This window comes from Xyrauchen texanus, chromosome 7 (genome assembly GCF_025860055.1).
Source record: "Xyrauchen texanus isolate HMW12.3.18 chromosome 7, RBS_HiC_50CHRs, whole genome shotgun sequence".
NCBI classification, from domain to species: domain Eukaryota; kingdom Metazoa; phylum Chordata; class Actinopteri; order Cypriniformes; family Catostomidae; genus Xyrauchen; species Xyrauchen texanus.
The window spans coordinates 40,124,562-40,147,531 of record NC_068282.1 but is presented as its reverse complement, the minus strand read 5'-3'; the positions used below and the strand labels follow the sequence as shown (position 1 = coordinate 40,147,531).

The window sequence follows — 22,970 nt, the reverse complement described above, 5'->3', positions numbered from 1 at the left end:
TCCTCATGATACTTTGACTTGTATGTCTGGTTCTACTATACGTTTGTTCATATTCCTTTTATTATACTGTACTTCCTGGAACTCCATATTCTGATCATTTCCACCATCCGAAGATACGTCCATTATTTCCACCTACTTTAAATCAAGTGCCGTTCTTGCCTTTGTCCTCCTAAAAATCCTCTCTGCTGCCTGGATTAATGTTTTTCCTCCACTCACGCTCCTCCCACTTCACGTGCAACACTCTATTTTGGAACCTTCTTGGTTTTTAATGGCGAGTGGCATCCAACGTAAATGGAGCACGGAGCAGAGCTTAAATTCTACCTATCAATCCTGTTTTTCTTATGAATTCAAAGAAAGTTCTACTATTTTTACAACTTGACATATTTGTTAATTCCTTAATACTGCACTCCTTAATTCCATTCTTCATCAAATCCTCCATCATATTTGTGCATTCAGTAATTACATGTGATATATTCTCCTCAGCCTGAGAGTATTCACACAACCCATCTGGATGCTAACCTGTTATTTTTAGGGTACTATTTACATTTGAATGTCCTAACCTTATTCTGTTGTAAACAACTTCCTATTTCCTTGACTTACCCATGCTTCCTATTTTCTGATTAACTTTATTGGTTATGCTGTAAAGAAATCTAGCCTTTGTTTCATTGTTCCACTTTCCTTGCCATTCTTCTATTGCTTTACTCCATATTACTGCTTTATCTTCTGACTTAATGCAACTTGTAATTCTATTGATTCTCTTTGAAATGCTTGTTTTGCAAATGTATCCACCTCCTCATTTCCCTTTATACCTACATGTGCCGGAACCCACATAAACCTAATTAATCTACCCTCTCAAATTATTCTTGTATGTACTTGTAAAATTCTAAACAGAATATCTTGTCGGCTGGATTTGAAAGATCTCAGGCTCTTAAGGACTGAAACAGAGTCAGAACATAGTAAAATGTATCCTGGTTTGTGTTCTTCTACCCACTGTTAAGCCAAGAATATTGCCAGCATTTCCACTGTATACACTCCCAAATTAGTTTTATTCCACTTTCTTTTCATTTTGGGACTATAAATGCTGCTCCAGTCTGATGCTCTGGATCTTTTGACCCATCTGTAAATATATATGTATATATGTAAATATGTATATATTGGGGGTAATTAACACTGACATGGATTGAAAATTATTTTAGTAAATCTATTTCCCCTCTTCCTGCTTTCTTTATTTCCAACATATGCATGGTTATTTGTGGTGTCTTATGTACTCACGGTTCTGTTTCTGGGATTACAATTGTTGGGCTCATCTTGACTCAATTAATCCCCATTTCTTTTGCATATATTCTGCTTGCCCATCATAAACAATTTATTTTATCTTGTTCCCAGCATTTGTATCACCATTTTTGTAGGATGTTCCTCTTTATGCCCTTTAAGATTGACCCAGTAATTAATAATTCGCTGTTTCCTCACTTCTAGTGGCATTTCTCCTGTCAGAACTTGCAGAGCTGATATGAATGTTGATTTTACTACTATACTGCACTGCCTCAGAGCTTGAGCTTGTATCTTATTTATTTTTTCCAATAACGTTTTTGATGCTGACCCATATACTTCCATAATTAATCACAGACCTAATCATTGTCACATATTTATGTTTGGTTTGTTTGCCCTCCCGTTCAACTCTACTTAAACTCCTCATGACAATTTCCAACAATTTCTGCTAGAATTATTTTCCTTGGGAAAACTACTGTATTGTCTTTTCTACTGAGAATTTAAATCCCCATTCATATGCCCATTTTTATACCTTTATTATTGCTTCTTGTATCTTTCTATGTATATGCAGAATGTTCCAAATTGCCCCATCATCTTCAAAAAGAGATCTTCCTATATCTGGTTGAACTTCAGAAAAAACATCATTAATCATTATATAAAACTTTAATGGACGTATTACACTTCCTTGTGGACTCCCATTTTCTATTTCATGTCTATTAGATATTTAATTTCCTACCCTACTTGAATAGTCCTATTTCTCATAAAATCCTTTATTCATCATTTTTAGTTTTATCAGAAGACCCTCTTTCCACATCATGTCATATGCTTTTTTAACATCAAAAAATACCACTACAACTGATTCTTTATTTATATGTGCTTTTTCTAATTTCATTTTCCAGACATTCAATAGGATCCATTGTTCCTCTTCCTTTTCTAAATCCACTGGTATTTTGTTATTAGTCCTCACTTTTCTGAAGAATATGTTAACCTTTCTGTGACCATCCTTTCCATAATTTTACATATTTTCGATGTAAGGGCTAACGGCCTATGGGCTTAAATGGATCATTCCCAGGCTTCCTAATAGGAATTATTATAGCTGCTTTCCATGCTTTTGGAAGTATACCTTCCTCACATACTCACATTATATCATGTCAACAGTTTCCTCATTGCCCCCATCCTTAAGGTGTCTCTGCATTAAATACCCTATTTGATCCTTCCCTGGTGATGTATGAGTATTGGCTGATTTACTTAAAGCTCTTTTTTTAATTTTTTCTAGAATAAATGGAAAGTTGATTGGCTGATCTTCCATTTCCCCCTCTCTTTTCCAGTATTTTTAAACATTTCCCCTTTGTTATTTCCCTCCCTCCTTCCTTCCTCGTTTAAGTTCCCTGACCCATGTATCTGGACCAATGCTTTTACCAACATTTCTGCTTTATCTTTGTCTGTAACTGCAACTTAACCTTACTTCTAATACTGGATACTCCCATTCCTTTCTACTACCCCCCATTCTATTGATCATATTACACACTTCTCCTACTGGAGTTGATCTTCAATCTCATTGAAAAAACTTTGCCAGCTTCCTCTCTTAGCTTATCTTATTGTTTTCCTCGCTACTGCTTGGGCTCTCTGGTATTCAATTAATTGTGTATAATTGTGTTCTCTTAAGACTTCTAAAAGCTCTATTTCTGTCTCATATCACCTTGCTACACGTGTTAGTCCTCCATTGAACAAGCTTTCCTTTTCATTCTCCCTTTACTTTGTGATATTGTTTCTGATGCTGCCTCTATAACATCACTTCATTTCATTTTTTTGGGGGGTATTTCTTCTCCTTGAAATTCTATCATTACTGTTTCATTTTCTCTTCTATTTCCTCCCACAATTGATTTCATTCTTTGTGCATTCAATATTATTCCTCCCTTTACATTACTTTTCATTTCATCCATGCCTATGTTAAGTGGGACCCCAGAAATAACACCTCTTTGTCCCCTATTACTACCCTTTTCTCCTACTTAGTTTGTACTAACCATTCTGACTATTTCTTTAAGTTTAAGAGCTTTATTTGCCTGTTCTTCTTTGTTACATCCCACCAACACATGTCCATCAGATAATACTTTTGTTAAATCTATATTTCCAATAGATTTATTTATCATCTTTGTCAATTTTAATGGATTCATTTTACTTACCCCAAACTGATCACCAAACCTTTTCATGCATTTAATATTTTTTTCACTCTGTTCATCTGTGCCTCCCCTCCTTTCCCATTCTACTTCCCACTGACGATGGCGCCATCCAGCAAAAGTCCCGGAACCGTCGTAATTATTCGTTCAGTCCAGCTTTTCTTTCAACCGGCTCATGCGTCACTTCCGTTACACAAGCTGCGCTATCTTGGAAAAATCTCCCTGGTCTTCCTCTAAATAGCCTGAAGATTGCAGAAACTCTTGATGACATCCATACTACTCTAGGCATGCCTGATCTTGAAAACAAAGCAGGTTTGGGCCTGGCAAATACATGGATGGGAGACTGCCTGGGACTACCAGGTGCTGTTAAATTTTTTCTTTTCTTTTTGCTTTATTGTTTTAACTCATACACTCCCAACTGGCTCGACTGGGATTTATTTATTTATACTTTGAAATTGGTTGTTTGATTGACTTTCATTAATTTAGCTTTCTCTGTGGCAAAGGACAGCCTGGTCCTTTTTCTTGCCTCCTCCAGGGGGCAGTAGAGAGGCTTTTTTTTAATTATATTTTATTTTTTTGCTCTTCCTTGGCAGTGCACTGGGGGCCAAATGCACTGGGGGCCAAAAGTTTGGAATAATGTACAGATTTAGCTGTTTCTGAAGGAAATTGGTAGTTTTAATTCATCAAAGTGGCATTCAACAGATCACAAAGTATAGTCAGGACATTACTTATGTAAAAACAGCATCATCACTATTTGAAAAAACGTAATTTTTTATCAAATCTAGACAGGCCCCATTTCCTTGAGTAATGTAGTAGTTTTTCATGCCAATTTTGTGAAAAATCACTCAGCATCTTTGGGGTTTTGATTTCAGAAGAATAGACTTTATTATCGCACAATAAAGCCGAGTTGCCTATGGTGAAACCACAGTACCAACAACAACAACAACTGAACCATCTCTGGTTTAGTTTTACTTAAATACACCTCCTCAAACAAGGTGGGGCTTACATGCATTATCTATCATGCTCTTCATTGACTCTGGTCTTGACCATATTAAGAAGTAACAGAATGTCCTTTGGAAGAGATCAGTTCTCCCCCCTAAGTAATGCTATTTATGTTTCTGCACACACAGTCAAATAATCAAACATATGTGAGCACATATTCATCACGTCACAGGCCTTTACATAGAGTAAACTGCATGTTTGCCCCTCAGACATAACTGTGGTATAAATCAACAATGTTTTCATTGATTATTCCTGATTAACTTGATAAAAATATACTACAGTAATCATGCTAAATTGCTATAATACAAACACCATGTTTGACGTCATTACTGATTTTACATTTTAATATCCTGTTGTACTTGCCTGATTTTTGTCCTGTTTCTTGCAGGGTTTTAGTTTATTAAAATACATTTTCCATATCAATGTTTTGTCTCACCTGCTTTCTTCGTGTATTCTGAAGTCACGACCTCTGCTTCATCTGTGGATGTTTAAGTGTTTGAGAATGTGTTTTGTATACATGCACACAAAAAATATTTATTGACAATATAGCTTTTGTTTTCCGTAACAGCTATTATCGCATTCCATTACTAGTGGGCTACTGCATAGTACAAGCTGTGTGCATCAAGGACCAAATAAAGAACCAACTACTATTGGCTTATCCCAAACCTGCTGCTCATTGGACAGCAAATGTGTCACGCTGACGCGGCCTCTGTACTCTGCGTTAAGAAACGAAACCAAAAATGCTTCAAATGCGAAAACAAAATGGATCTTGATATTTTTAAACTGAGCGCAAATTTTTAATCACCGTTCCTTATATTCGAATGAGGTAAGAATTCAATCCAGTCCATTTTTTCTTGGCTAGTGTATCGCCGGTTGTTGCTGCGGGTGTTTCTCAATATGACGCGCATGTTAGCCCCAATATTTTGTTGGCATAAACACCTGAGTGCTTTCGGCCAGGGATAATAACATATTATTTTTTATTTTTTTAAGTATGTCATGCGTGGATAATAAGCTTTCTGAAGGAAACGTGTTTGAAACCTGTATGGTTTTGAGACTTTTGCAGCAATTGACTGCATGTGATTATTATTATTATTATTATTATTATTAGTATTCTATTTATTAATTTGTTATTTAATCTATAGGAAGAGCGGAATTGGTCCCGTAATAGTTTTATATGGGATGGCGGGAGGTACAAGGTAAGAGCCGTTGTTGATGTAGATGTTATGTTACATTTCAATGCAAGGACGTTCCTTCCGGTTGCATTGATTTATTCATTTCACATTGCTGGCCAAACTGGTCCAACGCGTGTTTTAAAAGCGCTCTAGTAATGTCAAAGTTAGTAACCAGAGAATATTGGTGAGCTTGCTTTGGCTTCTTCTGCCCGTAGCCTCCATGTACGTTTCTCGAACATGGGCCCGCCGCTTTTTCACAGTGAGCTCTAAAGCGGGTTCACACTTTAATAGTTTGGCTACGATTTTGCCGTCTCAGACAAATGTTAGGGATATTAAACGATTTCAATCGGAACGATCGGAATCAAAGTCTTTGCTATGACGTGTATCGTACAGTCTGACATGCAGTGGCGGCTGGTCTTTTTTTAAAAGAGGGGAAGCACATATGTTGGTCAAAAAAGAGAGACAGCAAGCTCTAATCGCGGCACTTCCGGTTTCATGCTCAGTTGCCGCTGACATAGAGTGCCGAAGTTATGACGTCACTTTGTAGGCCAAAACGCGGAAGTGAGTTAGTATTTTAGCACTTCTGGTTCCCTCGCCCTAAAGTCTATGGGTTTTTTGAATGGGTTTTTGCTAAATCGCCTGAAATAAGGTCTGTGGTTAACAAAGCCTCTAAATATTTTCACGTTTTGATCTATGAAATAAAACACACCAGTTATAACCTGCTTGTGGTTTTTTAAACTTTATTGTGTCTTAAAAACAGTGATTGCTAACAAGTTTTTAAAAGGGACTACATCCTTTGGCGGGGACTTTAGACGTCATCATGACAAACAGCCTTACATTCTTAGAAGTTTACCTTTCAGTTAATATACATAACGTTATATATTTAATCTTTTCAAATTGTAGTTTTTCCAAATATTTTTGTACACAGGATTCTGTGATTTATAGTGGTTCTCTCCTCAATCTATGGTTTTTCTATCGTCTAAGAAAAAGGACATAAGATTGGAAATTCATACGCCATAGCTAACGTTAGTGCTTATGAGATGGTAAAATCGTGTTTTTTTTTTTCTGGCAAATTAGCAAATGGTATGCAAACATACAATCAAACATAATACAGTGAAAGATTATCTTTAAAGTTTATTTGGGGCACAATGATCAAGGCATAATAATCTTAATCACAAAGAAAATAATATTAAGGTTTATATAAACTAACAAAATAATAAACGAATAAATAAAACATTAACAAAAGATTTTAAAAAAATCTCAGAGAGGCACGCATAAACAAAATTAGTTTCTAACATTTTTGGAAAAAACGAATGGGCAATATTTCTCATGAAAATGTGGATAAGTGTTCATACACAGCGCAGATCATAATGAGCGATTTGTTTTTTAAATAAAGTTTGAGGAAGCTTGATGATGACGTTGATCCGCGACCATGGTGTGCTGTAGTCCGTTTATAGCCTACCGTTAGCATTTTATATCTGACGGCTTTATTTAGGCTTCAAAATGTATACATTTTGGATTAACTTGTAAATATTATCTTGATAGACAAAACGTGTAAGGGTCACAACTCTTTGTTGAACACAGATCTTATTTTTTGCGATTTTCCAAAAGTCTATGGGGAAAATGCATAGCTTTTCGATCGAGGGAACCCATGCGCCGCTAACTTCCGTTTTGGCCTACAAAGTGACGTCATGACTTCGGCACTCTTATTACGGCATGTGCCGCTGAATTTAAATGGAGTATGCCCCTGTTTATTAATTATGCCAGTGAATTTACACTGGATCTGCCGCTGAAATGCCTCTGCATTTACGAGGCAGATGCCGCTGTTTATGAATGATGCCACTATATTTACACGCCATCTGTCGCTGTTTATGAATGATGCCACTGAATTTGCACAGCATCTTCTCTTGGACTACTTAAAGGATCCGTTCACCTCTGCCCACTGTCCTTTTAACTAATTCATAACAGAAACATATTTGCTCATAAGGCGACTATCCTACTGATTTTATGAATGGTTACATTTTTTCAAAATGAGCAGGTGGTAATACAGAAACGATGTTTGTTTAGCTACATTTTGTTACTCAATAGCCTATTAAGACTTTGTTTGCTTTGAAGCAGATTTTATTCAATTGGATCAGTTCATTTTAATAGATTTTCAATGCAGTTTTCCCAGTGATGAGAGAATAACGTCTGTGATACGTTAATTTTAAGAACTCCCTGTAAGGGACTATCGAGCAATTATGATAAATATATTAGGCCTAACAGTAGCATTGTATCATATTAAAAATGCCTTTTTCTATTGGCATACTTAATATTATTTTATAAGATGTTTTTATTGCTATTATTTACAGGATGAGGTTCCTACATGCAGGTACAAAATATAAAAAAAAAACATCTTCATTACCACAACCAATTCGAGGAGAGCTACTTTTTCCAAGAATATTTGTCCTAGAATTGTATTTGCTGTTCATAGGTTACATTATGATTCAAATGCATTCAAAATTCACCAGAATGCAGGAAGTATTTCTGATACTCCCATTTCCTTGGGGGAAAAAGTTAAAAAAGTACAAATATACAGCTATAAAAGCCAAGTCCGCTGTACTTGTGCTTCTGGACATCAGTTAATATTCTGCCCATGGTTTGAGCCTTATTGTGATGACTGTCAGCCACTGACAAAGGACAATGCTGCCACTGACCTGCAACTGTTTGGGGCAGCTGCCAATAAATTGTGCATTCTATGAATAGTGTGACTGAAATGTTTTATGTAATGGCCTCAGAATTGGTAAAAAGGGTATTTTAACATGAAATGTGCAGAAAAGTGCAGACTAAGGATGCTCAGGTCAAAGACCATGTATACAACAAACGATCAAAGAATCTAGACTTACCGAAAAGTGCTTAACACAATAGAACTAACAGTCATATGATTTGCTTAGATCATTACAAACCAATCACCAGAACAGTATAACCAATTACAGTGAAGAAGAATTGAGTGACATTTGATTTTTACTCAACTGTAAGAAATAAATGTACATGTATCTTTCTGTTCGGGGAGACTCTCTTGGTTGTTGTGACCAGTGAGCTCTCGGCCATGAATAAAACTTGATTCCTGCAAAGAGCAACTTGGGAGTTGTGTCTGGTATATGCTGTGCAGCTGCAGAATAGAAGTACTAAAGATTCTTAGCTCAGAGGACCACAGCAGGGACAGTGATCGTGTTGAATAATAAGCGAGTAGCCGTAATACTCAGAGTTAGTATTAATGATCCTGTATCGGACCAGCGTACACCTGAGAAGGGCGGTGAGAGTGCCTAGATGCTAAAGACCTGGTGCTCACGTGTGGTTTGAGGTAGTGATGGTAGCTTCTTGACGGGACGCCATCACCATACATTGGGAATGGAATTACCTTGAGATACTGTAGTCAGATTAGTAGGTTGTATTCATATTAAGAATTTCCACAACAAAAGGCTGATATATTTTTAATAAAATATTGCTCTCTTTATCTAATGTACCTGGTAGATGGTGTTGTAGGTTGTGGCCCTAGACCTCCTGGTGTTTGCTGATCAGGGTCTGAAAAAAATGTAATAATGAAGATTGAAAAAGTAAAGGGCATAGCATTAATGTAGATCTCCTAATATGATCATGTTTTAAACACTGAGAAGTAATAGCATTTCAAAGACAGTAATATAACACTGCATATTTTATTAAAAAGATATCAGCCTATATATAGCCACAATTTATTGGCAGCTGCCCCAGAGGCAGGTCAGTGGCCGCATTGTCCTTTGTCAGTGGCTGACAGTCATCACAATAAGGCTCAAAACATGGGCAGAATATTAACTGATGTCCAGAAGCACAAGTACAGCAGACTTTGGTTTTATAGCAGTATATTTGTACTTTTTTTTTTTTTTTTTACTTTTTCCCAAGAAAATGTGATTATCAGAGATAGAAATTTTAGGACTGATATTATTGGAAAAAAAAGTAGCTCTCCTCAAATTGGTTGTGGTAATGAAGATGTTTGTAATATTTTGTACCTGCATGTTGGAACCTCATCCTGTAAATAATAGCAATACAAATTCTTATAAAATAATATTAAGTATGCCAATAGAAAAATACCTTTTTAACATGATCATATTGTATTATAGATATGATACAATCAAAATACTACTGTTAAGCCTAATATATTTATCATAATTGCTTGATAGTCCCTTACAGTGAGTTCTTAAAATTAACGTATCACAGACGTTATTCTCTCATCACTGGGAAAACTGCATTGAAAATCTATTAAAATGAACTGATCCAATTGAATAAAATCTGCTTCAAAGCAAGCAAAGTCTTAATAGGCTATTGAGTAACAAAATGTAGCTAAACAAACATCCTTTCTGTATTACCACCTGCTCATTTTGAAAAAAAATTTAACCATTCATAAAATCAGTAGGATAGTCCCTTGTTGTGAGCAAAGATGTTTCTGTTATGGATATGAATTTGTTAAAAGGACAGTGGCCAGTGGTGAATGACCCTTTAAATAGTCCAAGAGAAGATGCCTTGTAAATTCAGTGGCATCATTCATAAATGGAGGCAGATGATTTGATTTGAAGTGTGTTTCTTCATGCTTTAGTCTTTTTGACTAACAGCATATCTTATCATGTGTCACTCCGAGACGTCTTACAGGTCACCCACCTGTTGCAGGTAGATGAGCAAATTTACTCGCGTATGAAATACCTACATTTGGACAAGGAGCTTGTGAACTGGATTGAGCCTCGTTGCATTTGGAGTGTGGCAGGTGCTATTTCACATCCTGGTTGCGCATAAAAAATAACGAACGTTCATAAAATCGCTGGTATAAAATGCTCTTAACAGTTAAGATCAATAGTTATTGGGAAACGACGCCCAGAAAAGGATATTTAGCTATATTGAGGAGGTGTAGAAACACTTCAGAAACCTATTTGAATTTGTATTTACTACAGCAGACGCAAATTGACATGTCAGCCAATCAGTGCTGTTTGACATACAAAGTAACACAAAATCAGTACTCATTGAAATTTATAGCAATTTACAATAAAATATAAGAAGGTAATAAATAGAAAGTGAAAATAAATGGACAGTGAAAGTATAAAAACATTCAAAGAATATTGTAACATTTGAAACCATTGAAGTAATAACATTTTGGAAAAATTGCAATGAAATTTCTTTACACAGTGTGAATAATATTTATTACGGTTTATGCAAAAGGAGATCGTTTTAAAGAGTTAGAGCACAAAAATGCAGAAAGTGGCGTAGTGGGCTAAAGCACTAAACTGTTAATCAGAAGGTCGCTGGTTCGATCCCCACGGCCTCCACCATTGTGTCCTTGAGCAAGGCACTTAACTCCTGGTTGTTCCGGGGGGATTGTCCCTGCAATAAGTGCACTGTAAGTCCCTTTGGATAAAAGCGTCTGCCAAATGGATAAATGTAAATGTAATGTAAGTTGTCAACAAAGATTAAATGTAAAATAAGTAAAAATCAAATAAACCCAGATGTTCAGAAATAATAGAATAAGAATATAGAATAAATCATTCTAAGCGAGTGTAGGTATTCATTTTATCTAAACCAAGTCTACATCAAACATCAAGTTGAAACAATTTGTGTATACATAAACCCCTCTAGTGGTTCACGCGCCCTCTAGTGGTTCACGCTGAGCAGCACAGCAATATGAAATAATCTATCATTACAATTCCACTAGCAAAGTTTGTCAAAATGATCGCTTGCCAAATGTTGGCTATAGATGCAGTAACCTTAAAACATGTCACAGAACAAAGCAATAATTAGTGATCAATCTGAATCATCATGGCAAAAGGAGCAGCGGATGTTTGATTCTTTCTCCCATATATATTTCCTCTCCAGAATTTGAAATGAAGCGCCCATAACTGTCACGTAATTAACGGTTTTTATGGGTGAAAAGAAATGAGACCGTTCATCAACATGAGCATGCCGAAGTAAGTTATGGTCTTAAGCCGGTGTATACCTGCGTGATGGACGAAGCTGAGCTACAATCACACTGTGTACAATTGTACTGGGAATATTACCATCTTTTATATAAATCTCCGTGTTTTTAACCTGTCACGTTCATTTGGAGCGCGCTACACGTGCAGCTGATCAGAACAGGAATGGCATTAAGACAAGCGCTATGAATTCTTTTTCTCTTTTTTATTCAACCGTTGGTGGATTTACAAGGTAGCTAACTATAGCGTATTATTTTTTTTAATGTATAAAAAAAATGGTGTCAAAACGGAAATTCGAAATAATCGGAAAAACCGCCAAGCCCTAGCTTGACCAACAAGTTCGATCAACGGCGACTCCACCTCACAATTTACAGGATCTGCTGCTAATGTCTTGGTGCCAGATACACAGCAGGACGGCCCTGTTTTTGCGGCCAGCGGAGGACCAACAGCATTTTGGCACATCGGTGTAAATACATAGAACAGAGAGAATCCCTTTAGTCCCTCGTGACTGTTTGTGAATTTGTTTTCATTTTATTTATTTATTGTTTTTATATTCAATTGTTATAAATAAATGAAAATAAATATTTAGATTTTTTATTTTTTCTGAAAAGGCAAATTTTGTTCAGGTCAAATGGTGTAACCCTTACTTGGAGTAACACTTACTCCAAGTAAGGGTTATATTTTTTTACAAAATCTGTTATATTTTTGTACAAAAAAAAAAAGAAGAGTGGTGGTGTAGTGGGCTAAAGCACATAACTGATAATCAGAAGGTCGCTGGTTTGATCCCCACAGCCACCACCATTGTGTCCTTGAGCAAGGCAGTTAACTCCAGGTTGCTCTGGGTGATGTAATAAGGGGTCTGTAAGTCACTTTGGATAAAAGCGTCTGCCAAATGCGTACATGTAAATGTAAATATATATTTTTTAATTTATGAGTAAGTTGTGTTGCAAGGAAAGTATTTATATACCATTTAATTGAGAGTTATGCCATTGTCATTTTAACAATTTATGAAACCAACATTGAAACAAATATTGCATTTTAACGAACTTGACACATGACAGACACAACTAGATTTTTGATGAAAGATTTCTCATTATCACCCTCTTATTTGGCACTGACCCACATACAGGTTAAACCTTACAAATTAACATGTATTTCTGGAAAGACAAGTTAACTACAAATAATACATATTTTTATTTAAAAGGCAACAGAAGGGATAGTGTGTGACAGGTGTTCATGGGGCTGACGGCAGGATGGCACACTTTGATACAGAATACCAGCGCCTGGAGGCTTCCTACAGTGATTCCCCTCCTGGAGAAGAGAACATGTTGGTGCATGTTCCAGAGGGATCCAAATGTAAAATATAAACACCCACACATTTCAATAAAGCAACAATGCAAGACAGTTAATTTGCCAAATGATATTAGAGCCATGTGCTACCTTGCCTTACCATGTGCAATGAATATTATGCAATCATGCTTCGCAACCATTTACCCAGATGTTATGAATTCACCTAATTTATTGCAGCTCCATGGCACCACATTGAAAATCTGGACCTTTTCTTCCAGAGAATATCCTTTTTGCACTGAAATGAATAGCTTGTTTATGGGTTAAATAGATTTTCATATGATAGATAATCATATCAGGTATTGTATATTGACTGAAAATGCTTTGATTACATTACAAATAGTTAATGGCTCAACAGATCGTTCAGTTCCAATTGTATTTTTCTTAACATTCAGTAAGTCTATAATCTACACCAGAAGAATGGATTTACTTGTATGCTGCTGGGAGAAATATTTGAGCTTGTGTAAGTACCAGTTAATTTATTCTTTATTTATCCATAATCTTGAGATACTATACTTGTGCTCTGTTATTGCACCATCTAGATGGGTATTGCAACTAGACATTATAAAAAAATTTTTTAGCATTATTTGTGTGTTCTTATAGGTAGTGACAATGGATCATAATTTGGACATTGCTTGACCCCACCTTTTTTTTTAGGCAACTGGTGTTTGTGGTGACATTCACAGTGTTCCTGGCTAACTGTGTGGACTATGATATTCTCTTTGCCAACAAATTTGTTAATCACACTGATTCATCAAAGGTTACACTCCCTGATGCTTTTCTCCCAGTGGATGTGTGCAGTGCTCGGTAAATTTCTTGATTTTCATGTGGCATTAATGTTATTACTTCTTACCAATGTCAGAATTTTTTTAACATTTTGTATTATTATAATTTTTTTTTAAGGGGCGATATTTTCCCCCCTGGAGCTGATTTTCAGGGGCATTTTTACTTTAAATTATGAGAGCAAATTATTTTCTAATATATATAACACAGTGTGTTGTCTGTTTATACAAAATATTTAATTTAAATGAATTGGTCACTACAGTTTCTATGAATTATATATAAAATGTTAGATAACGGACAAAAAAAATCCAGCTTAACACAAACTGTCCTTTTGTTAACATGTGTTGCAGGATCCATGACAATGTTTTTGTCATCTTCATCCTTGTTATATCAGGGGTCTTTTGGCTCCATCGTCTCATCAAGTTTATCTACAACATTTGTTGCTATTGGGAGATCAGATCATTCTACATCAACGCCCTAAAAATGACCACGGTGAGCTTTTCTGTTATATTTCACTACTAATATCACATTACCGAAATGCATAGCTACTAACAGCAGAGTCGGCAGTGGGAGAGAACACACTTTTTTTCAGTACTTACTGTGTCTGAAGCTGTAAAATCCAAAAGTATCATAAAAGCAACAACTTTGTAGTGATTCAGTTAAATCTCTGAGACACTGGAAACAACTCTTATGTTCCATTCTTTTTTGCAGACAGACCTTCCTTATTTCACCTGGCAAGAGGTGCAGGCACGGATTGTTGAGATACAAAAAGAACACCAGATTTGTATCCACAAAAAAGAACTAACAGAGCTTGACATCTACCACCGTATACTGCGTTTTAAGAACTACATGGTCGCAATGGTCAATAAGTCACTGCTACCTGTGCGCTTTCGTTTACCTCTACTGGGTGACACGGTTTTCTACACCCGTGGGCTCAAGTACAACTTTGAGCTAATTTTCTTCTGGGGCCCAGGATCTCTTTTTGAGAATGAGTGGAGTCTGAAACCAGAATACAAACGTGGAGGGAACCGTTTGGAACTTGCAGATCGCCTAAGCTCAAGGATCTTGTGGATTGGAATTGCCAACCTTCTCCTATGTCCAGTTATCCTAATTTGGCAGATCCTGTACGCATTCTTCAGCTACACTGAGGTGATCAAGCGTGAGCCGGGAAGTCTGGGTGCTCGATGTTGGTCTTTGTATGGCCGTTTTTACCTTCGACACTTTAATGAACTAGACCATGAGCTGATGTCACGCCTCAGTAAAGGCTACAAGGCCTCCTCCAAATACATGAACTGCTTCATGTCACCATTACTGACAGTGGTGGCTAAGAACGTGGCATTCTTTGCTGGCTCCATACTAGCAGTTTTGATTGCTTTGACCATTTACGATGAAGATGTATTGGCTGTGGAACACGTGCTAAGCAGTATCACATTACTTGGAGTCTGCATCACAGTCTGCAGGTGGGCACAGAGTGGAAAGGTTTTTTTTTTTTTTTTGGAGTGACCAATATTAAACTTTCTGCCTTTTTTCTTCTCTAGGTCTTTCATCCCAGACAAGCATATGGTGTTCTGTCCAGAGCAGCTGCTTAAAGTGATCTTGGCACACATCCACTACATGCCTGATCATTGGCAGGGTAGTGCCCACCGCTATGAGACCAGAGATGAGTTCGCACAGCTCTTTCAGTACAAAGCTGTAAGACATGCAGCAGCTCAAAAAAGACACTTCTCTATGTACCTAACACAAGTATTTACCCCCTTCTCCTGACTGCAACTACAATATTAACCCCCCACCACTCTCTCTCTCTCTCTCTCTCTCTCTCTTTCATTCTGTTTCCTTAGGTGTTTATTCTTGAGGAGCTCCTGAGTCCCATCATCACTCCCTTCATTCTCATTTTTTGCTTGCGTCGCAAATCTGTGGAGATCATAGATTTTTTCAGGAACTTTACTGTGGACGTGGTTGGTGTGGGTGACACCTGCTCTTTTGCACAGATGGATGTCCGTCAACATGGTCATCCTGCAGTAAGGATGCAAAACCTCTGTTTACCACTTATTTTTTTTTTTAGGTAACTGCATCTATCTAATTCTCATTTTATTGCTAACTGTTATGCCCTCTTATTTGGTCCATTATAGTGGATGTCTGCTGGGAAAACAGAGGCCTCCATCTATCAGCAGGCAGAGGATGGGAAGACCGAACTGTCGCTCATGCATTTTGCCATCACAAACCCACACTGGCAGCCTCCTCGGGAGAGCACCCATTTCATTAGCCAGCTGAAAGAGAAAGTGCACCGCGAGGCCACTGGGGGTCAACAAGGAATCTTAACAGAAAATCCTGCATTCACCTCAACCCACTCTCTACAGTGTGATTCAGAGGTATGAGATACCAACAAATTATTGCACTGCAAACATCCATCAGATTTTTACAGATAACATACACTAACTAAACAAATTTGTTCCAAAACAGGCTAAAATTGTTACAATGTTGCAGTTTATTCTTGGCAAGACCGCATTTCAAAACCAACCAAAACTGTATCATTAAAAGTCACATGTAAGCAAACTGCCCCCTTATTGGTCAGAATGTTTGTACGCTGTTCTGGGATTTAGCGTATCATTATTCGCTTTTCCACTATCGGGCCAGGGCCAATAGCCTCAGATCTTGAGCCGCGAGACCAAAATCAATCTGTATTCCCACAATCAGGCCAAATGCCATGCAGCATTGCCCTAAAACTCGGCCTTAAAATGACGCCATGGTGCCAATATCACACACCCCACCCATTTCCCAAGCAAGAGTGAAGCTCAAGCAGAGGTGTCATGTTATCTAGCATATCGAGTTTATATAATTTGTAAAAATTAGCTGGCTAGCAAGATAAGTTAGCATTGACAACACACTGACTGTAACTGCCATGGTGTCCCACGTAGTCTCTCCACTAACAGCGGACGATGTCCCAGCACACCCATCCATGATCTCGGACCATGATCTTTGGGCACTGCTTTGTCTATTGTGCATTTTAATGGATTTGTACTGTACCCGCAAGTTTTTAATTTTTCATGCGCATGTATCGTTGTGCACTGGAGACACAACCTGCAAGTTCTGCGATCTTGGTGCTGAAACCTCTGACTTGACTCAGTGAAACTCCACCTTTGACACTGCACCTGCCTCAATCCCCAGTTTGCCTTGTTTGGCCCAAAGGTAATTGGCGGGCTGAAGGCCATTGGCCGAGAGAAGCATCGTACTAAAATTACCTCAGGAGTGATAAATGGCTCCTATTTTAAACATACAACTATATCTAATATAGTGGCCAAAAGGCTATATCCACATTTTGATGAAGAATTACAGTGAATTGCTGACCTACAGATGTCCTCTTCTAAGATGTTCATGGTTTTTAGAGGGATATTGTTTGGTTTGTTTTTCTGTTGGGTCAGATTGCGTTCTCACTACAAGCAAACTGATCCACGGTTTGTTTGCAATCACCTAGACAAGGTGGTCTCAGACCAATTGTTTTGGTGCGGATCCTAGTGCGATTAACATATTCCTATATCCCTAAGCGAACTGAACTTCGAAGAAGAAAATGTACCAGGCTTCAAAACAAATGCTCCAAACGAGCCAGGTGTGAAAGCATACTAAGAGAGCTCTATGGGTAATGTCAATCATGATGGATTAAGGGGATGACATTTGATGGCCTTGTTGTTTAAATGCTGACCAGAATGTCACAGAATCTTGGTATCCTTTTGAGTTTAAACACACACTCTGCTTTTTTCCTTTCCAGCCTCGCAGTCTTATTGCAAATCTCCTGATGGGACCCCCCTCCTTGGCCTCACTGCATTTGGGTCGAGAGGGCTCCATCATCAATCCTGTGTCCATTGGATTCAGTGAAGGAGTGTCCGCTCTCCGGTCTCTCTCTCCTGTCAGCACAAGTATACACCTGCAGGGAAGCTACCCATCTGCCAGGCTGCCACGATCTGACCATCCAGCTGTGGTAGCTGGCCGGGCAATGGCAGGCTCAGGGTAAGAGATCACTCAAAGTGCAGCAACAACTAATCAATAATGAAAATGATCAGCAACGCATTTCATTGTCAATTTCATAAGTCATTCTTGTAATTCCATTAAAAAGCAAAAAGAGTCTGCACCATAAGAGAGTGACTGTTATGACTGTAAATGTCAAATCCAGGGCATGCAGAGTGACCCCCCGTCAGGCCTGCTAAGCAACCAATTGGCCCAGTTGCTAGAATGGGTAGAGTCATGTTGGGTCAACCCCCTCATGGTCATTATAATGTGGTTCCCACTCTTGGTGGGGCGCGTGGTGAGTTGTGCGTGGATGCTGCGGAAAATAGCATGGGCTTCCACACGTGCTACATCTCCATGATAACGCACTCAACAAGCCACGTGATAAGATGCGGAGGCAACTGAGATTCGTCCTCTGCCACTCGGTTTGAGGCGAGTCACTATGCCACCACGAGGACCTAGAGCGCATTGGGAATTGGGCATACCAAATTGGGGAGAAAAGCCCAAATTAAAAATACATGATAATTAAAATACATCGACACAATTGTGATTCAGTTGATGCCTTTTTAAATGGTCAGTGTATAATTATAAATGTATATTGGCTGCAGCATCCATGCTTCGGATTGTTTTTGAGTCACTCTTAGGGAGTTAGATGACTTATAAGCTGTCGTGGGTTTAGGAGCTAGTTTTTCGCATTAAAATGCTTCATGAATTACTCTTAGGTTAAATTTTACGAGTCCTAAAATTAGAAGTTACACACCCCTAATTTTTAAGAGTTGCTCCTAAATGTACACGTTAGGAGCTACTTATAGCCTTAAGATTTTTTATGAATATGGGCCCTGGTCAATAAGTTAAAAGATTTTTTTTTTTTTTTTAGCCCAAACAATCTAAATGGCTTTAATGTCTTTTTAGGAAATTCTTCATTTGATTGTAGTCCAGATGAGATACAGAAACCAGGAAAGTATGTTATGTTAATACAGTTATTTGTCCTTGTTTTCCTTTTCCTTCTCTCTTCTTTCCTTGGCTTGTCCTCATTCAGCACTGATGCTCGTACTGTCAGCTCCAGCAGTAGTGTCTGGGAAGGCCAGCTAACCAGTCTGGTCTTATCAGAATATGCCTCCACAGAGATGAGCATTCATGCTCTCTACATGCATGAGGTTAAGTACTATCACAACAAACTGCAGATTGTTGGTTACAATATGTTTAAGAGAAGATAACGAAGTCAGAACAGTTTATATAATAACCGCTTTCATTAAATTAGTTCAGTGAATCTCTTAGCAGAGTATGTGCAGCACAGACTGTGTGCATTTAATTTGCTATCAATTCTACCAGCTATTCTTCCATTTTAGGGATTTAAGCATACGCTTATGCAGGAACAACCTACTAGTACTTCAATTTTTATGTGTGAGGCTGCCATGTTCAACTGATACTTATGCTACTAATGACTGCCTGTAAAGCAGTTTTTACAAATTAAGGCACCACAGGAGTTTTTTTTATGTGTGATGATTAGTCTGACTGTTGAAAGAAGTCAGTCTATAGTCTGATAAATCTAGATAATGAAGTGCATTTTAAATAACTTTATCCCTATGTTTGTGTATGCTTAGATTCATAAGCAGCAGTCCCGGGGTGAGATGTCTCGACACACCTGGCACAGGCAAGAGAGTGATGAAAGCAGTGAGAGTGTCAATGACGATGTGGAGTTGGCCCGCAACTTTCCCCGTTCCAGCACTTTCCCAAGTGCCAGCACCACACACCAGGAGGGGGCAGCACTGCAAAACAGCAGCCAGAGGCACTTCAGTGGAACTGCAGGTACTTTAACCCTTATACTCGGGTGCATTTTTGGCTGCTGCCTGCAGTTTTTCACACTCAAATTTAAAAGCTCACCATTCATACATAGGGGAATAATTGCAGAAATGTGTGTAATTTTTCAGAGAACACCTCAAATAAATAAATAAAAGGCTCCAATGTGTTTCTAATCTTATGATAAATTATTTATTTATTTTTTAACTTTTTTTGTTCTCCTAACTTTGTAAAATGTAATGCTTCGGATCATTTGTGAGTCACTCTTGGGGAGTTAGAAGCCCTCAGGAGGACTTCTTAGCTCTCATGGGTTTAGCAGCTATTTTTAGCTTTAAAATGCTTCGTGAAATACTCTTAGATGAAAATGTTATAAGTCCTAAAATTAGAAGTGACACACCCCTAATTTTAAAAGTTCCTTTCTAAATTTACAGGTTAGGAGCCTGGATCTGTTCACTCTGTCACATTGAAAAGGTTCATGATATTCCACTAGATGGCAGCAAGCACTAAAAAAAAAAAAAATCTTAATCACAATATACAGATCTTAAATGTAGTTGGTGCTCTAATGCATTTTAGCCCTCAAAGATTGGCTCGTCCATAGAGATTCAGTCTAATTTTTAGTTAAAGCAACACCCTTGTTGTTTCATTTAATATCTTAGACACTTAGTGGTCTAGAACCTCAATCTAGGTGTCATTACAAAGCAAATTCTCAACATACTTGTTTTTAGGCCTTATTTAGTTATTTTAAGTAACATAAATGCATAAGTTAAAGCTTTCAAATTAAACCTCATATGCCTGACTTATGTATATGGAGACTTTAACATTTTAAGCATAAACAATATAAACAGAAATGCAAGGGGGGAAAAATTACATTTCTTTCTCAAATCATTGTATTTTCATCTTAAGTTCTGATATCTAAGTGAAGAAATTAGATATAAGTGTTTTCACACATGAGCACTGGGTGTAGGTAATCGGTAAATGAGTGTGGCAGTGGCAGTGTTTTCCAAATGAAACAAGAGCTGTTAGTTTTGAATGATATGTCTAACGTAGAGAACTGTGTTTAGTGTTTTGCAAAAAGTGTTTTACAATTGCAAACTGAGTGTAAAGCAGATTTTGACTTGGGCTGAAGATTAGGTACATGAGTTAATGGTTTCACTGAGTGTGCCTCAAGTACCACTTTTAGTGTGTAAACAAGTGTAAAAAAACAAAACAAAATAAAATCTGTAAGCGGTTAAATGAGGAAGTAGCAACTCCTCAAAATTAGACTCATTTGCCCATTATTTGTCCTGATAATTCATAATGTAATCTTCATGGAGGCACCTACTGTACATAGTTGTAATTTGAGCCTTGCAGAATCTAAATCTCTGTCTCCCACAGATTCTATTTCTGGAAGCTCTCGAGTCCAGAGAACACCTCGTATGCCTATGGGAGGCTGGTCTGAGGAGACACAAAGGAGTCGGCACCATGGCCCTGTTCCCGAGGAGGGGTCTGAGGATGAGCTTCCACCACACGTCCACAAGGTATAAAAACTTGTAGGTATGAAGCAACACTAACTCCCATTAGATGGATACCTAATATTTTTTTCTTTCTTGTTTTTTTTGTCATTTCATAGGTGACTTAAAGGTTTGTCATAGATGAAGTACCCACAAAGGACTCACAGCATCCATTTACTTTTGGACTCTGATAAAAAAAAGTAATATTTATGTACTCTTGGACAGTGTCAAGTGCTCAAGCTTTACTATTGTATGTCACAGTGTGGCATTATATCAAATTGATTTCATATGGCTGAAGCATGTAAAACATTTTTGAGTTTACTAGAAATTGATAATTCACTATATTGGATGAAATTATAAAAAACACCTAATTATCCATATACCTGAATGGGAACATCTAACTAATTGATCCAGTCATATTGAAAAACGGACAGATTTGTGATTCTGTGAGGAATTATATTTGTATATTTATTTACATAGTTCATATTGCAAATGATGCTTTTCTTTTCTTCTTTTTATTATTTTTTTGTCTTTTCATTGTGAATTGGCAACTCAGTAAATAATCTTCTGGAATAAACTATTACATTGAAGTTATTTTGACATAACCCATTCCCACAGTGTCCAAAAACGGTAGCATTCAGTTGACCTTTAGATTTAAATTCTGTTGTCAAAGATTGTCAGTGGTCATGTAGGAATTTTGTGCTTAGCATCTCTGAAATGCTTTTGGTAATTTTGTTAAAATGAACACAAATTTATGATATTCTCGAAATAAGATAACATTTTCAAGCCCCGTCTCTATGAGGGATTACCAAATAGTTCAAGCATGGCACTGGAAATAAAATGCATGCTCTTTATGTTATTATTTGCACAAAATTTAATGAGAATGCACTTTAGAATTTTTACATATCCAAATAATTAAACGACATTGGGCAAATAAGTCTTTTTATTTTATTTTTTATAAACATACAGTTTAGATGGTGTACGCTTGTGTCTATAAGGTAAACCACAACATTTTCAGTTTGTTTAACATCCATGGATCAGAGAATAAAGAACTGTCTTTCATAAAAATGAGTGAGGAGGTATAGGATTTAAAATACCTCAGGACCGGCTGGCTTCTTTTTGGCGCTCGAAAGTGCATGACACTTGTTGGATGATAGCAGGTTGCTGCACACTCCTAAAAACCATAACTGCTAAAGGGACAAAAATAATCATTTCTGGGTGACTACAAAGTTTTTGGCATGTTTATACATATCATTCATCGTACATAACAGCAAAAAATAAATGTAAACCATATATTTTGTTTAACTTGAACTGACAGCGTTTCTCATATTGTACATTGCATCCTCTACATTGTGCTTGGAGAGAAAGTGTACAAAATACTAATTGTGCATGACCCTTGACCTTTACAATGGTAAAGGTTTTTAATAACTAGCCTGTGAAAAGCTTATGTGACCTTATCTAATTGATCAACTGCGTCTGTGCATTTTACATTATCTTTCTTTTCAGGTATATATAGAGAATTTAAATTTTGTACAGTTGTAAATTTATCAATAAAATGTATTTAGTAGTTTGATTACTGAAACAGTTTTTGAGGTCTTATGTATTATAGGACATGGGCCACCGTTGCTTTATGAAAGTGGCACCCGGGCTCGTATGTTTAAAACTCTTAAACTCAAATCCACTAAGCTTATACTTGTGTATTTACACTAGCATATAGTGCATATTTATCGTTTGAAAACGTATTGATTTTTTCCAACGTTTATTCATCGAGCGCGCGTGTCGTCTTTGAAAAACACGAGAACCACTCTGGTCTGTCTGTCAATTATTCCCCTTATAACACGGTTAGCACACTTTAAGACATCGTTTTATAGCAAGACATCTTCTAGTTTTAGTCCGTAAAACGTAAAAAAAAAATATCCCTCCTCGAATTCAGCGTTTTGTTTTTATACCGCCGGATCC

At 37.3% G+C, this 22,970-nt stretch overlaps 1 protein-coding gene across 1 annotated transcript; it reads left to right on the top strand.

Annotated features, from left to right (window-relative positions):
- The first annotated feature begins 5,126 nt into the window (after positions 1–5,126).
- On the top strand, positions 5,127–21,069 carry atg9a (ATG9 autophagy related 9 homolog A (S. cerevisiae)). Its single transcript, XM_052129729.1, has 14 exons — positions 5,127–5,274; positions 12,797–12,948; positions 13,120–13,163; positions 13,338–13,402; positions 13,597–13,746; positions 14,073–14,214; positions 14,434–15,182; positions 15,261–15,414; positions 15,561–15,740; positions 15,852–16,091; positions 17,486–17,724; positions 18,761–18,878; positions 19,326–19,530; positions 20,896–21,069. The coding sequence occupies exons 2-14, from the start codon at positions 12,846–12,848 to the stop codon at positions 21,042–21,044; spliced, it is 2,538 nt and encodes an 845-aa protein (XP_051985689.1). The 5' UTR covers positions 5,127–5,274; positions 12,797–12,845; the 3' UTR covers positions 21,045–21,069.
- The last annotated feature ends 1,901 nt before the right edge of the window (positions 21,070–22,970 follow it).